This window comes from Triticum urartu, chromosome 7 (assembly GCF_003073215.2).
Source record: "Triticum urartu cultivar G1812 chromosome 7, Tu2.1, whole genome shotgun sequence".
NCBI lineage: Eukaryota > Viridiplantae > Streptophyta > Magnoliopsida > Poales > Poaceae > Triticum > Triticum urartu.
The window spans coordinates 182071365-182084683 of record NC_053028.1 but is presented as its reverse complement, the minus strand read 5'-3'; the positions used below and the strand labels follow the sequence as shown (position 1 = coordinate 182084683).

Below are 13319 nucleotides of genomic sequence, written 5' to 3'. Positions count from 1 at the left end.
AACCAAGCTTTCAGATTACTTGTCATTTATCAATTTTTAAGGGAATAATGTATTAATATACTTTACAACTGCACAGTGAGCCTTGTGCACACTCCCATGATCTAGTCCTTCCTCTTTTGCAAAAAGGAAAGGAAGGTTTATTCCTGCCATGACTCCATCCTTGAACAAGTATCTTCCAAACCCCCCTCCCCCCCTTGAAATTTTATTTGTAGAAACAGAGAAAGTGCAGTATGTAGAAATATTGCATACTACCCAAAATAACCTCATACCTGAACATCATCTACACACAAGAACAGGAGAACTCAACTCAAGAATCCAATGGAGGTATCAGTGTTCCAGTGCTGATAAAATGCTAGTGACACCGCGCTGCAGTAATCCACTGAATTGCGTCATTTTCAAAGAGACTATTTAGCTAAAATTACATCCTCACTTTGTAACGTCGCTCCTAATTATCTCTTTCAGTATCGTTCCAAGGATTGAGAGTATCTATGCAGGCTGTTTTGCCCCTCTCCACTAGGTGGTTATTCTGGTGTTATTGCAAATTTGGATATTGTCAGTTAGCATTCTCTACCACTAATAAATATTGGCATATTGCATTCCTGGGTTACCATATGATCTGCATATTCGTGTAGGCAAACAATTTTCACTTCATGAGGTAATTCCACAGATTGTTAACTAAGAAAGAAGAGCCACTTCACACCTCACAGTTGTCATTTGTATTATCTTTTGCTCACATTCAAAGAATGCACCAAATAATACTACATGATGGCCTTGAGCAAGAATAAAACACAAATTGAAACTTTGGAGGTTGTGTCTATCTCATGATAGACTGAACAAATGCCACAACTGAGACTACTCTTACACAGGCAGAGGACTTTGTCCTGGTTCTCCATCAGATGGTTGATTGCTTGAATCAGTTGCAACCGAAGCAATTTTGCAGACATCCCACCCACTTTTCCCACTTCTCCTTCACTAACCTTGCCACTTCGTCAAATGACAATAAGACATGAATGACGATGTAGATGATCACGGCAATGACAAGTGCAAAAATGTACGCAGATGTCTTAAACTTCCTGCAGCTGCCCGCAGCATATGCCCCAAGTAAACCAAGCAATCCCAATACCATTGCCGTTTTCATAACAAGAAGAGATCTCTTGTACTTGCTTATTGTGTTGTTCAGTAGGAGGCTGACCATGACCATTGAGGCCATGAATGCTGTGGCGTTGCAGTAGAAGAATACCTTGTACCGTGTTAAGTTGGTATCATGGAGGATTGGGTCACCTGCAAAATGGCCATCCCGGTCATCAGGCCAAACTCCTCCTGGCGGGAGCAGACCAGCTTGGTATGTGACAGTGATTGCAAGAGTCCCAATCATCATTAAATCTTTGCGCCATTTGTGCTCCCGTGTGCTTCTCTTGCGATCCGTAGATGTATCTTGGTGCTCTAAAATTTTATAGCTGGCCATTTGTCCTTTGAACATCCACACCATCAGTTTATTCACCTTGTCTTTTGCATATACTAGAACCATGACTTGAATCATGACATAGACAAACACAGCAACAATGACAAGAATGACATAGGCAGATGTTGACACTTTTCTGCAGCTTCCAGCGGCAAAAGCACCCATGAGGCTGATAAGATCAACCAGTACACATGTGCGCAGCGCATAGCACTTCAGACCTCTGTCGCATAGCCTCTTGCTAACAAGCAACAGAATAACGGCCAGGGACGCCATGAAAGCAGTGGCATTGAAGTAGAAGAACACCCTATAACGGTTTCGGAACTCGTCACGAAACACCGAGTTACCTGCTCGGTGGCCGTTGTTGTCAGTCCAAAAGCCACCTGGTGGGCTTATGCCAGTTTGGTATGTGATAGAAGCTGCTAGAATTGCGAGCAACATCAGAAACTTGCGCCTCTTCTGCAAATCTTTTTCTTCAGTAGCAAGTTCAGAAGGACCAAGATTTTGGGAGGATTCTGGTATGGAAGCCTCTATATCCTCTATTAACTTCTTCACTGGTGCCTTGAGAATGCGAGGTACATATATAGTATGAAGTGCCACATAGGCGAAAACCAGGAGCACTAGAATGAACACATAAATGGATGTTGAGAACTTCCTGCTGCTTCCAGCAACATAGGCTCCCATGAGACCAAAGAGAACCACTGCCATCGCTGTTTGCAGTACATTACGCTTCATGGCATGAAGGGTAATCTGCTGACTCTGGAGCAGGATGATGATAACCAAAGAGGCTACGAATGCTGTGGCGTTGCAATAGAAGAATGCCTTGTAGCGCTTGGGACTGATGACCTCCAAAATTGGATCACCAGCAGTATGCTCATCAGTACTATCTGTCCAAAAGCCTCCTGGTGGATTCAGCCCAGCTTGGTAGGTGACTGTGGCAGCAAGGATGCCAAGCAATAGAAGGTATGTGCGCAACTTCTGTAGACCATCCTTAGCAGGATCATCAGTGTTTGAGCTGTTGCTGTTGTTGGATTGAGGCGGTTGGTCACGTTCTGACGGGGTCATGAAGAAATCTTTCAGCTTCTTAAGCAGTTTATCCCACTTCTCTTCCAGACGTGTGATGGTGTTTCCTACACCCCCCGGCTTGGGCACAGCAGGTCCAATAAACTTAATGATGAGGTAGAGAAAGACTGCGCCAACAAGTGCAAAGACATAGATAGATGTATGGACCTCCCTGCAACTTCCGGCAGCATATGCCCCCATAAGCCCAAAGAGGCTAACTAGCACACACATCCGCAGAGCATTTGACTTGACAACATGATCCAACGCTGTTTGACTGAGGAGCATGATGATGATGACGAGTGATCCAGCAAAAGCAGTGGCATTGCAATAGAAGAAGGCCTTGAATCGGCGTGGGTAGTGATCTCGCAGCACCGGGTCACCAGGAATGTGGTTATTGTTATCATCAGACCAGAAGCCACCTGGAGGACTTAGCCCTGCGACATAAGTCACGGTTGCTGCCAGTGTGGCAAGAACCAGCAAGGAGCTGCGATTTCTTTCAAGATGTTCCACTTCTTCCTCTCTCTTCTTGTCTGCAGCCTCTTTCTCCTTTTTCTTCTTCTCTTCTTCTTCTTCTGCTGCTGCTGCTGCAAGAACCTGCTCGGAGCTGCCATTTCTTTCAGGTTCTTCTATGTTAATTGAATTCACTCCATCATCGGCTACCCTCTCTGCATTTGAAGCCTTTTGCTCATCTGGTTTTGATGAATTGAAAATGTACCCCAGAGTTCCCTTCCAACGTTTCTTGACACCGGATAGAAATTTCCGCAGCCCCTCAGGTGCCAGGTGCTTGAAGAACACCACATGGAGTGTGACATAGGCGAAGATGGCAAGGAGTAACACCCAGATGTAAACAGAGGCCCTCACCTCCCTGCAGCTCCCAGCGGCGTAGGCCCCCATGAGCCCCAGCAAGCCCAGGATCATGGCGAACTGAAGCGCGCGGAGCCAGACCGGATTCCGGCTCACCTTCCTCACCAGGAGCAGTATGAGCACCATGAGCGAGGCCCCGAACGCCGTCGTGTTGCAGTAGAAGAAGACGTGGTACCGCCTGGGGTAGCTGGACCTCATCACGATGTCGCTGGCGACGCGGCCCTTGTTGCTCTCCTGCCAGACGCCGCCCGGCGGGGCCAGCCCCGCCTGGAACGTGATGGCCGCCACGAGGATGGCCATCAGCACCAGGTACTTCCGCAGCTTCCACACGAGCTCGGCCTCGTCGGCGCCGGCTGGCTGCTGCTGCTGCGGCTCGACGGGAGCGTTGCCGGCAGCTGCAGGGGCATGGCCATTGCCGTTCTGCTCCCCGGAATCCGCCATGGGTCTGAGATTCCTCTGCAAATCTCTGGCTTCTCTCTAAAGATTGTAGCTCATGTGGGTTTGCAAGATTGAGGTGAACTAGTAAACGGCGCTGGTCTTTGTCGAGTGTTCCACAGTTCCACTGCACAGGAAGGGGGGAGTGGGCAAGATGAAGAAATATCCCCATGGCCGAAAACGTGGACCGTTTCAAATGGCCGAAGCTTCGCCGTTGTAGCCATAAAAGCGCAGCACTCTTTTTTCTGCAGTCCACCCCTAGTCCGTCCTAGCTTCATACAGCTTCATACAGCATCTTTACTACACTCCTACTCCCTCTGTTCCAAATTAGTCGTCGCAGAAATTCGGAACGGAGGGAGTACCTAATTGGGAGCGGCAGAAACTTATGTGGGCAAAATGTGTGCTGAGTTCAGATAATCAGATTACAGCATATTTACTACAGAAAAAAGAGCATATTTACTACATCCATGCCTACCGAATTGCAATAGGATAACTTGCAGTAGTACAGTATTGTCAAGCTACTATAACACAACTTGCACAAACGTCCAAGGCAGTTTTCCAGAGCCGGTCGTTATCCCTCGTGTCTTTCCATCTGAATATATTACTATGTTTCTTTTTGAGGGAGCATGTTCCCTCCTGGCTCTTTCCTCTGCCCTTTCTATCTATCTTTTTCATTTTAACTGAACCTCGAGAATATACGAAAAAGTTTTGCGATTCTTGGATTGTGGTGCCTGAAAGTTTATCTACCACCATTTCAATTTCAGGCCTACAGCAGGTGTGTGAAGTGTGTGGGAACACAGACCTGTCTTTGTTCTTTTGATTGACTTGGACCTGAAGACTTGCAGAGGTTTGTTGGGGTGCTCTGTGACTGTGCCTGTGTAGTATCCAGCGAGAATCGCGCTAGATTTACTTTACTTAAGTGCCACGTGCATGGCAAGCTAATATAACGCCATTCAAGTACCAGGCTGCCACAGGGACAGAGATCGGCATGTTTTTAAGTCCGGCCAGGACGACAAGACAGCAAGCTGCGAGCAGATGCGTGCATCGTCGGACCGAAGACTTGCCAATCCCCAAGTCTTCGTGCCTGTCCCCTGGGTCCTAACCCATAACACCAACCGCTTAAGATAGATAATGCAATCCCATTTCCCACTAGTTTCACACAGAGGAGGGGGTGATCTTTTTCTGAACTTCTGCACATTTGATAACTGAAGTACCCATCACAGCGCAAGCGCAATGGAATCGCAACAAGATAAGAGCAAGCAGGTAGGCACATGCATACCTATCACAGTAGCAGCAGGCGTCTTGGGCACTGCAGCAGCAGTGCAGCTGGGCCGGGCGGCAGGCGTGCACGGCCGCCGCGAGCTGGGCAGGAAGGTCACGTCATCGCCATTTTGCAGGACACCCGGTTCAGGTCCATTACTTATTACTCGCGAGCGTTGTTACCTCGAAGGCTCGAACACCTGCCGGGCGGGCCGATGCTGCCGGCGCATTTCGTCGAACACCTGTCGGGCTATGTCGCCGGCGCATTTCGTCGAGCACCCGCCGTGCACTCCTCGCAAGCTCCGGCGTGTGCTCACCCAGTCACCCAGTCACTCCGTCACAGGCTGGCCACCTCCTGCGCCGAGGCGACCCAGCGGCAGCGTCGCCGGTGGGAAACATGCTGCGACTGCGCTGGTGTCGGACAGCGCGATCAGTTACACCATCACCGAGAGAACTCGTAGATCCGTCTTGTGTGTGTACTGTGTAGTCGCCGATCGAGTTGCGGTGGAATACGTCATCGAGGTCGATGTCACGCCCTCGTCTCCGATGACGTTCATCGTGTGATGCGAGACCAGGCAGTCAGCTAGACAACGCGTGATGCAAGAAGAGGGGCTCCGTGAGCCAGGCTTTTTTTTAGGGCATGTCGTCCTCTTCCTCAAACCATCAAGACCTCGCTGCCAAGGAACATGCCGATTTCCAGGACGTCCAGCAAAATCTCGGCGATCTCGCTGAGGGGAGTAATTACAAAAAAACTACCACATTTCACGTATCCGTCCCACAGAACTATCACATTTTGAAAACTAATCAAAAACTCTAAATTAATACTAATCCTGTGACAAAAAACTACCACTTTCATAAAATGGCCAGTTTAGACAATTTAAACACGTTTATAACAGGAGGGGCCCGTTTGTCAGGGCTGACATGGCGGAAATCGTCAACTCCGTTTATTTTGACTGTCATGTTGACCGTGATGACGGGTCAGGCCCACATGTCATTCTTCTTCTTCCTCCTCTTTCCCTGTCTGACATTTTAACAAACACTTCATGTGCTCCCCTACACCACCATCTGGAGCAGCATCCCGTGCGTCGCCGCTCCTCCGCCGTCACATCCACCCAGCCCATCGCCGGAGTGGTCCGTCCATGCCAAAGACCTCCTCCTCCGCGCGAAAGAAGCCGGCTCCGGCGCCCTCAGGCCAGTGCTCACCCGCGCCGCACATGGGCACCTCAGGCCAGTGGTCCGTCCATGGCCAGAAGAAGGCGAGGGCGGGCGGCAATGGTGCTCCAGCCATGGTGAGTGTCGGTGTCAAAACCGGCGGATCTCGGGTAGGGGGTCCCGAACTGTGCGTCTAGGTCGGATGGTAACAGGAGGCAGAGGACACGATGTTTTACCCAGGTTCGGGCCCTCTTGATGGAGGTAAAACCCTACGTCCTGCTTGATTAATATTGATGATATGGGTAGTACAAGAGTAGATCTACCACGAGATCAGAGAGGCTAAACCCTAGAAGCTAGCCTATGGTATGATTATTGTTCGTCCTACGGACTAAAACTCTCCGGTTTATATAGACACCGGAGAGGGCTAGGGTTACACAGAGTCGGTTACAATGGTAGGAGATCTACATATCTGTATCGCCAAGCTTGCCTTCCACGCCAAGGAAAGTCCCTTCCGGACACGGGACGGAGTCTTCAATCTTGTATCTTCATAGTCCAGGAGTCCGGCCGAAGGTATAGTCCGGCCATCCGGACACCCCCTAATCCAGGACTCCCTCAGTAGCCCCTGAACCAGGCTTCAATGACGACAAGTCCGCCGCGCAGATTGTCTTCGGCATTGCAAGGCGGGTTCTCCTCCAAATTCCATGTACCTGTTGAATAGTGTCCGGTTTCTTGTAAATGTAGTGCTCCTTGGCTTCTACACCCAATAATGGTCGTTTTCCACGTGTCAAACGAATACGAAAAGTCAGGGTGTTTTTTATATTTACACCCCTAGCCACGTGAATGAGCCGCCTATTTAAGGGGACGAGGATTTAGATCCAAACCACACCTTCTCCCTTCCACGAGTATTCATTAGAGCGTATCCGACAGAGGTCCATTCTATCATGGCCGGCCGGCGCAGCTCCTCCTCTCGCCCTTCCAGCCCTCAGCCTGGAGATTGGAAGAGGTGCTCCATCCCGCACAGCGAGCTAGTGAAGCTCCAGACCAAGGGATTTCTCCCCCCAGCCTACATGGTCCCGGTTCGAGCCGGACTTGCCACCTATAATGGCGGAGAGCAAGCGGAGAGCGCCCCCAATCCCTCCAAAGGAGAGCGGGTATGCCTTGCCCCTTACTTAATAAGAGGGCTCGGATTTCCAATTCATCCGTTTCTCCGAGGGCTTCTGGAGTTCTATGGCCTCCAGCTGCACAACCTCACGCCTGCCTCCATATTGCATATTGCGGGCTTCGTAGCCCTTTGCGAGCTGTTTTTGGGCTGCGAGGCTCATTTCACGCTGTGGAAAAGGCTATTCTGCCTTGTGCCCCGCTCTAAGGAGGGGTCGATATATCAAGTGGGCGGAGCCGAAGTGTGGCGCATCGCCGGGATCGGATATCTATCCGGAACCCCAAAGAAGGCGTCCGAGGACTGGCCTTCGGAATGGTTTTATATAGAAGACGTCCCGCTGCCGGATCATGTCCGGATCGGCCTCCCTGAGTTCGACAGTGCTCCCCTAAAGAAGTGCCTAAGCTGGCGTCCACGGAGCCCTTAGAGGGAAAGTGACAGGGACGTTATTTACCTGATGGGCCGGATAAGATTGTTAGCTCATTCCGGACTGACCATGATCGGGGTCATGGCCGCATGCATCATGCGAGGGGTGCAGCCGCTTCAGTATAGAGGCCGCCCCATGTGGGACTTCAACGGGGAGGACAATGCCACCCGCTACGGCCGTAAGGGGCCGGATTCGGCTGCCGCTCTAATAAAGACCTTGTCCGCTTTGTACAAGGGAGAAGAGGAGGAATTTCTCCGCGTCAACCCACGGGGTGGATTTTCTATGTACAATCCCCCAAGTTGGGTAAGTGGACACTTTTACTTGCCCATCTGTTTTATATTCCCATTGTTAAATTTTCAGTCTAACGACTTCAACACAGGAACTGCGCCAGGCTGTTAAAGAAATAAACAGCCCTCCTCCACGACCCGAGGATCCGGGACGGTCCCTCGACCCGGCCTCTCAAGAGGATCCGGACTTATCTGTGGAGCTGATTGATGGAGTGTTTCATCAATTGAGCAAGGACAACGCCTTGGTGGCCATTACAACCGATTATCCAGGGCTACTCCCAGCCTCGCAGGTAACTGAGACCGGAGTCCCAGCACTTTGAAAAGGGATCTGTCCTCGCGTGTTTTCGATTGCCGTATGACAACCGCGTTTTGCAGGGGAGGTCCTTGAGACGGGAGGCCGAGCCTGCGATGACTAGCCAACGAGGGGCGACAAGGCCCCGCGAGCTGAAAAGAAGTGCGGTCCGGACTGAGGCACCGGCACAAAGGTATAGCGCGCCGCCTTATTCCCAGGTGTTATTCCTACGAGGCATATTAACGCTCGTGCTCTCTTCAGGACGAAGAGACCTCGCCGGACTATATCCGGAGAGGCTGCCAATCGCGCCTCCACCAGCCAGGCTCCAAAGCCTGGTCCGGAAGCGGAGGCGAACACGAGGCGCGCACCGGACGCTCCTCCAATGGAGGATGCGGATAGGCTGTCTGCCACCAATTCCGAGGTGGAGAGTGCCATGAACCACAGGCATCGCCGGACAGTTCTTCGCGACGCTTGTTTCTCCCAAGAGGCATTGGATGCCTTCAATTCGGGAGACGCGTACCTCCGTGCCGCTCAAAATGGTCTAGCCAGAGCCACGGAGCAGTATGTGAAAGACATACGGGTAAGAAAATTTTGGTAATTATATATATGTACCAGTAGCCCCCGAGACTTGAAGCAGTTAGAATAACTGATTTAAGGATCATCTGTTATGCAGGTTCTTGCAGAAAAGAATACCCTGCTGTCCCAGGAGCTGGAAGAGTGCAAAGCCCAACTTGAGGCCACAGTAGCCGCGGCAGGGAAGCCCAAGGAGACCCCCTCTGGTAATATACGCTTCGAAAGATAAGTATTTTGCGAGGTGCGGCGTGGGTGCAAATCTGACAAATGAAATTGCAGATGGTGCCGGATTAAATCCGGAAGTGCAACAACTCCGACGCCAGCTGAAGGCTGGTGAGAGCGTGCTGACAAAGGTGAGGCGGGAGAAGAACGATCTCCAAGATGCCAACACCAAGCTGGGCGTTGAACTGAAGGACGTTCGTGCCCAGCTGTTGGACTCCGTGAAGGAGAATCAGCGGCTTCGACGCGGCATATATAGTAAGTGCTTAAACGAACTTTGAAAAAAGAGTTCGGCGAGGAAGTCGACTAACAGAGTAATGTCTGTAGGTATGCTAACAGGTTGTCCTGCAGAGGAAATGCCTGCTTCTACGGGTGACCTTCTTCCCGAGCTCTCACAACTGCATGAGCGAGTTCGGCAGGTGATGCAAGGCGTCGCCCAGGCCTTGTGGCCATCCGTCTCCATGCCCGAAGGCCTTGGAGAGCTTGTAGAGAAGCTGAAGGGAGCGCGGCGGCGCTTCTGATTGTGGAAGATGTCGGCCTGCCGTCAAGGCGCCAGGGAGGCCTGGGCCATGGTGAAGACACGGTACACGAAGGCTGATCCAAACCACATGGCCGAGGTCGGACCCATAGGGCCCGATGGGAAGGAGATCCCTGTGAGCTTAGTATACGGCCAAGTAGAGTTGGCCGCAAAGTATTCCCAACAGGACTGTAAACTAGACAGCCTGTTAGATGGTATTGAAGAGGAATACAATCAGTCAGATTAACTATGTAATTTTAATTGACATGTGTAATGCCTTCTAGCCGGATTGTAGATCGTTTCTCATGGCCGACCTTTTCGCTTCAACCTCGGGACCTGACGGTCCGGAGTGTGTCCGAATACCCTCGCGGTTATATAAGAACCGGGGTATGCATGGAGACCGGGCGTAGGGGTCATTAGTGCTTGAACAGACAAGTGCCCAACTAGTTATGTTATATTACATGGTTAGTAAGAAACATCTTCCAGGGAGAATAGTTCCGTTAGGGGTTCCTTTCCCTGGGAGGCATGCCCTAAGGTGCATGTCCATTCTGCGAAAAGAGGCGCAGGAAAAACATCTGGGGGCGTATAGATAATAAAAAAAGATCATCTTTAGTTCACCGACTGAATATTCCCTTAAGAACGCTAGCTTTCGGCTTCACCCAGTCTGAGGTACACATCCGGCTGACCCGGCAGTAACAATCGTAGAGGTGCTCCCTTTACCACCTAGCCGAACAATAGGGAACGTAGGGGTAAGCACAGGAGCCAGGCAACCCAGCTTGGCCAAAACTTAAGTCATATCGATGCATATCATGGCGAATAAAAGGTACATGCAGAAGTGTGACACATGTGTTGGACATGAAGCCCGTATAAATAAGCTTCTGTTTAAAGAAGCCCCCATGTTTAATGAGCGCGGATAGCGCGTCATTTTATGAGCCTTTAAAGGCTATAAGAGAAAGAGAGAGGAGAAGGAGAGAAATGTAAGACAGAAAGTATGTAAAAAATGGACAAAGGCAGGAGACGAACACAGAGTCCGGCGCTAGGCATAGAATCTTCGTAGACGGGCTGCGTTCCATGGGTTCGGCTCGAGTCGGTTATCCGATGCATCTCGCAGGCGGTACGCTCCACCAGTCAGGACTTGGTCAATTATGAAGGGACCTTCCCACTTGGGCTTGAGTTTTTCCTTTTTCTTGTCCGGCAGGCGTAGAACTAATTCGCCAACGTTGTAATTTTTGGCCCGTACTTCTCTGCTTTGGTATCTTCGAGCCTGCTGTTGATAGAATGCAGAACGGGCTTTTGCCACGTCTCGCTCTTCCTCCAAGGCGTCCAAACTGTCCTGCCGATCGAGCTCGGCTTCTCTTTCTTCGTACATGCGCACTCGAGGTGAGTCATGAATTATGTCGCAGGGCAAAATTGCCTCTGCGCCGTACACCATGAAGAATGGTGTGTATCCGGTGGTGCGATTCGGCGTGGTCCGCAGCCCCCAGAGTACGGAGTCGAGCTCCTCTACCCAGTGCGTATTAGATTCCTTAAGGGACCGCACTAATCTGGGTTTGATGCCGCTCATGATAAGACCATTTGCACGTTCAACCTGGCCGTTGGTTTGTGGGTGATAGACGGAAGCATAATCGAGCTTGATGCCCATGTTTTTGCACCAGAGTTTTACCTCATCGGCCGTAAAGTTCGTGCCGTTATCAGTGATGATGTTACGGGGGACGCCGTAACGGTGTACAACCCCGGATATAAAGTCTATCACCGGTACGGATTCGGCCGCCTTAACAGGCTTGGCCTCTATCCATTTGGTGAACTTATCCACCATGACCAGTAAGTATTTTTTCTTGTGGGTTCCGCCTTTAAGGGGTCCAACCATGTCAAGCCCCCAGACCGCAAAGGGCCAAGTGATGGGGATAGTTTGGAGGGCGGTGGGTGGCATATGGCTTTGGTTTGCAAAAAGCTGGCAACCGACGCATCGTTGGACTAAGTCCTGGGCGTCTGCCTGGGCCGTCGGCCAATAAAAGCCTGTACGGAAGGCCTTGCTTACAAGGGACCGAGCTGCAGCGTGATGCCCGCCGAGTCCGGCATGAATTTCAGCTAGGAGGTTCCGCCCTTCCTCTTCGGAGATGCACCTTTGAAGGACTCCGGTAGTGCTTTTCTTATAAAGCTCTCCCTCATGGACTTTATAGACTTTAGATCGCCGCACTATGCAGCGTGCCTCATTTTGGTCCTCAGGGAGTTCCTGCCTGGTAAGGTAGGCGAGGAATGGTTCTGTACACGGGGCGATGACGGCCATTATTACGTGGGCTGAAGGTGTTATTTCATTGGCAGAGCCTCCAATTGCGTTAGAGTGTTCGGTGTCGGGCAGTGCGGTTGGGTCCGGGCTGCTATTGCCAGGTTCCCCTTCCCATACTACGGACGGCTTGAATAGCCTTTCCAAGAAGATGTTGGGGGGGACTACATCGTGTTTTGTGTCGATGCGTGCCAGGACATCTGCCGCCTGATTATTTTCCCGGGCTATATGGTGAAATTCGAGCCCTTCGAACCGAGCTGACGTTTTTAGGACGACGTTGTGATAAGCTGCCATTTTTGGATCCTTGGCATCAAAGTCTCCATTTATTTGGGATATTGCGAGGTTCGAGTCCCCGTGCACCTCTAGGCGTTGAATGCCCATGGATACTGCCATCCGGAGACCATGTAAAAGGGCCTCATATTCGGCTGCGTTGTTGGAGTCTGTGTACATTATCTGGAGTACATATTGAACTGTGTCTCCTATGGGGGACGTCAAAATGACGCCAGCCCCTAGACCGGCCAACATTTTGGAGCCGTCGAAGTGCATTACCCAGTTTGAATATGTGCCGTACTCTTTAGGGAGTTCGGCCTCCGTCCATTCTGCGACGAAGTCGGCCAAAACTTTCGACTTGATAGCTCGCCGTGGCTTGTAAGTTATGTCAAACGGGAGGAGCTCAATGGCCCATTTTGCAATCCAGCGCATCGCGTCGTGGTTGTTTATAATATCGTTAAGTGGCACTTCCGAGGCTACTGTTATTGAACACTCTTGAAAGTAGTGTCACAGCTTCCGGGATGCCATAAATACCGCGTACGCAATCTTTTGATAATGCGGGTAGCGTGACTTGCACGGAGTAAGGAAAGTGGACACATAATAGACCGGCTTTTGAAGGGGGAATTTGTGTCCGTCCGTTTCTCGTTCGACGACGAGCACTGCGCTTACGACCTGATGGGTTGCTGCAATGTATAATAGCATCGGTTCGCCAATGTTTGGCGCGGCCAGGACTGGGTTTGTTGCCAAGATGGCTTTTATTTCGTCGAGTCTGGCCGTGGCTGCATCCGTCCACTCGAAGTGTTTGGTGCTCCGAAGGAGGCGGTAAAGGGGTAGGGCCTTTTCTCCTAAGCGGGAGATAAAGCGGCTTAGAGCCGCCACGCATCCGGTTAATTTTTGTATTTCTTTGAGGTCCTTCGGGATATCCAATTGTGACAGAGCTCGGATCTTGTCTGGATTTGCTTCAATTCCTCTACCGGATACAATGAAGCCCAAGAGCTTTCCGGCTGGAATGCCGAAAACGCATTTTTCCGGGTTGAGCTTGATGTCGTATGTTCGGAGGTT

The 13319-nt window shown here is 50.8% G+C and overlaps 1 protein-coding gene across 1 annotated transcript; it reads right to left on the bottom strand.

Annotated features, from left to right (window-relative positions):
• Nucleotides 1-683: 683 nt before the first annotated feature.
• Nucleotides 684-4941, bottom strand: LOC125522545. The gene has a single exon (XM_048687594.1). It carries the CDS (start codon nucleotides 3824-3826, stop codon nucleotides 914-916), a length of 2913 nt encoding a protein of 970 aa, XP_048543551.1. The 5' UTR covers nucleotides 3827-4941; the 3' UTR covers nucleotides 684-913.
• Nucleotides 4942-13319: the final 8378 nt, after the last annotated feature.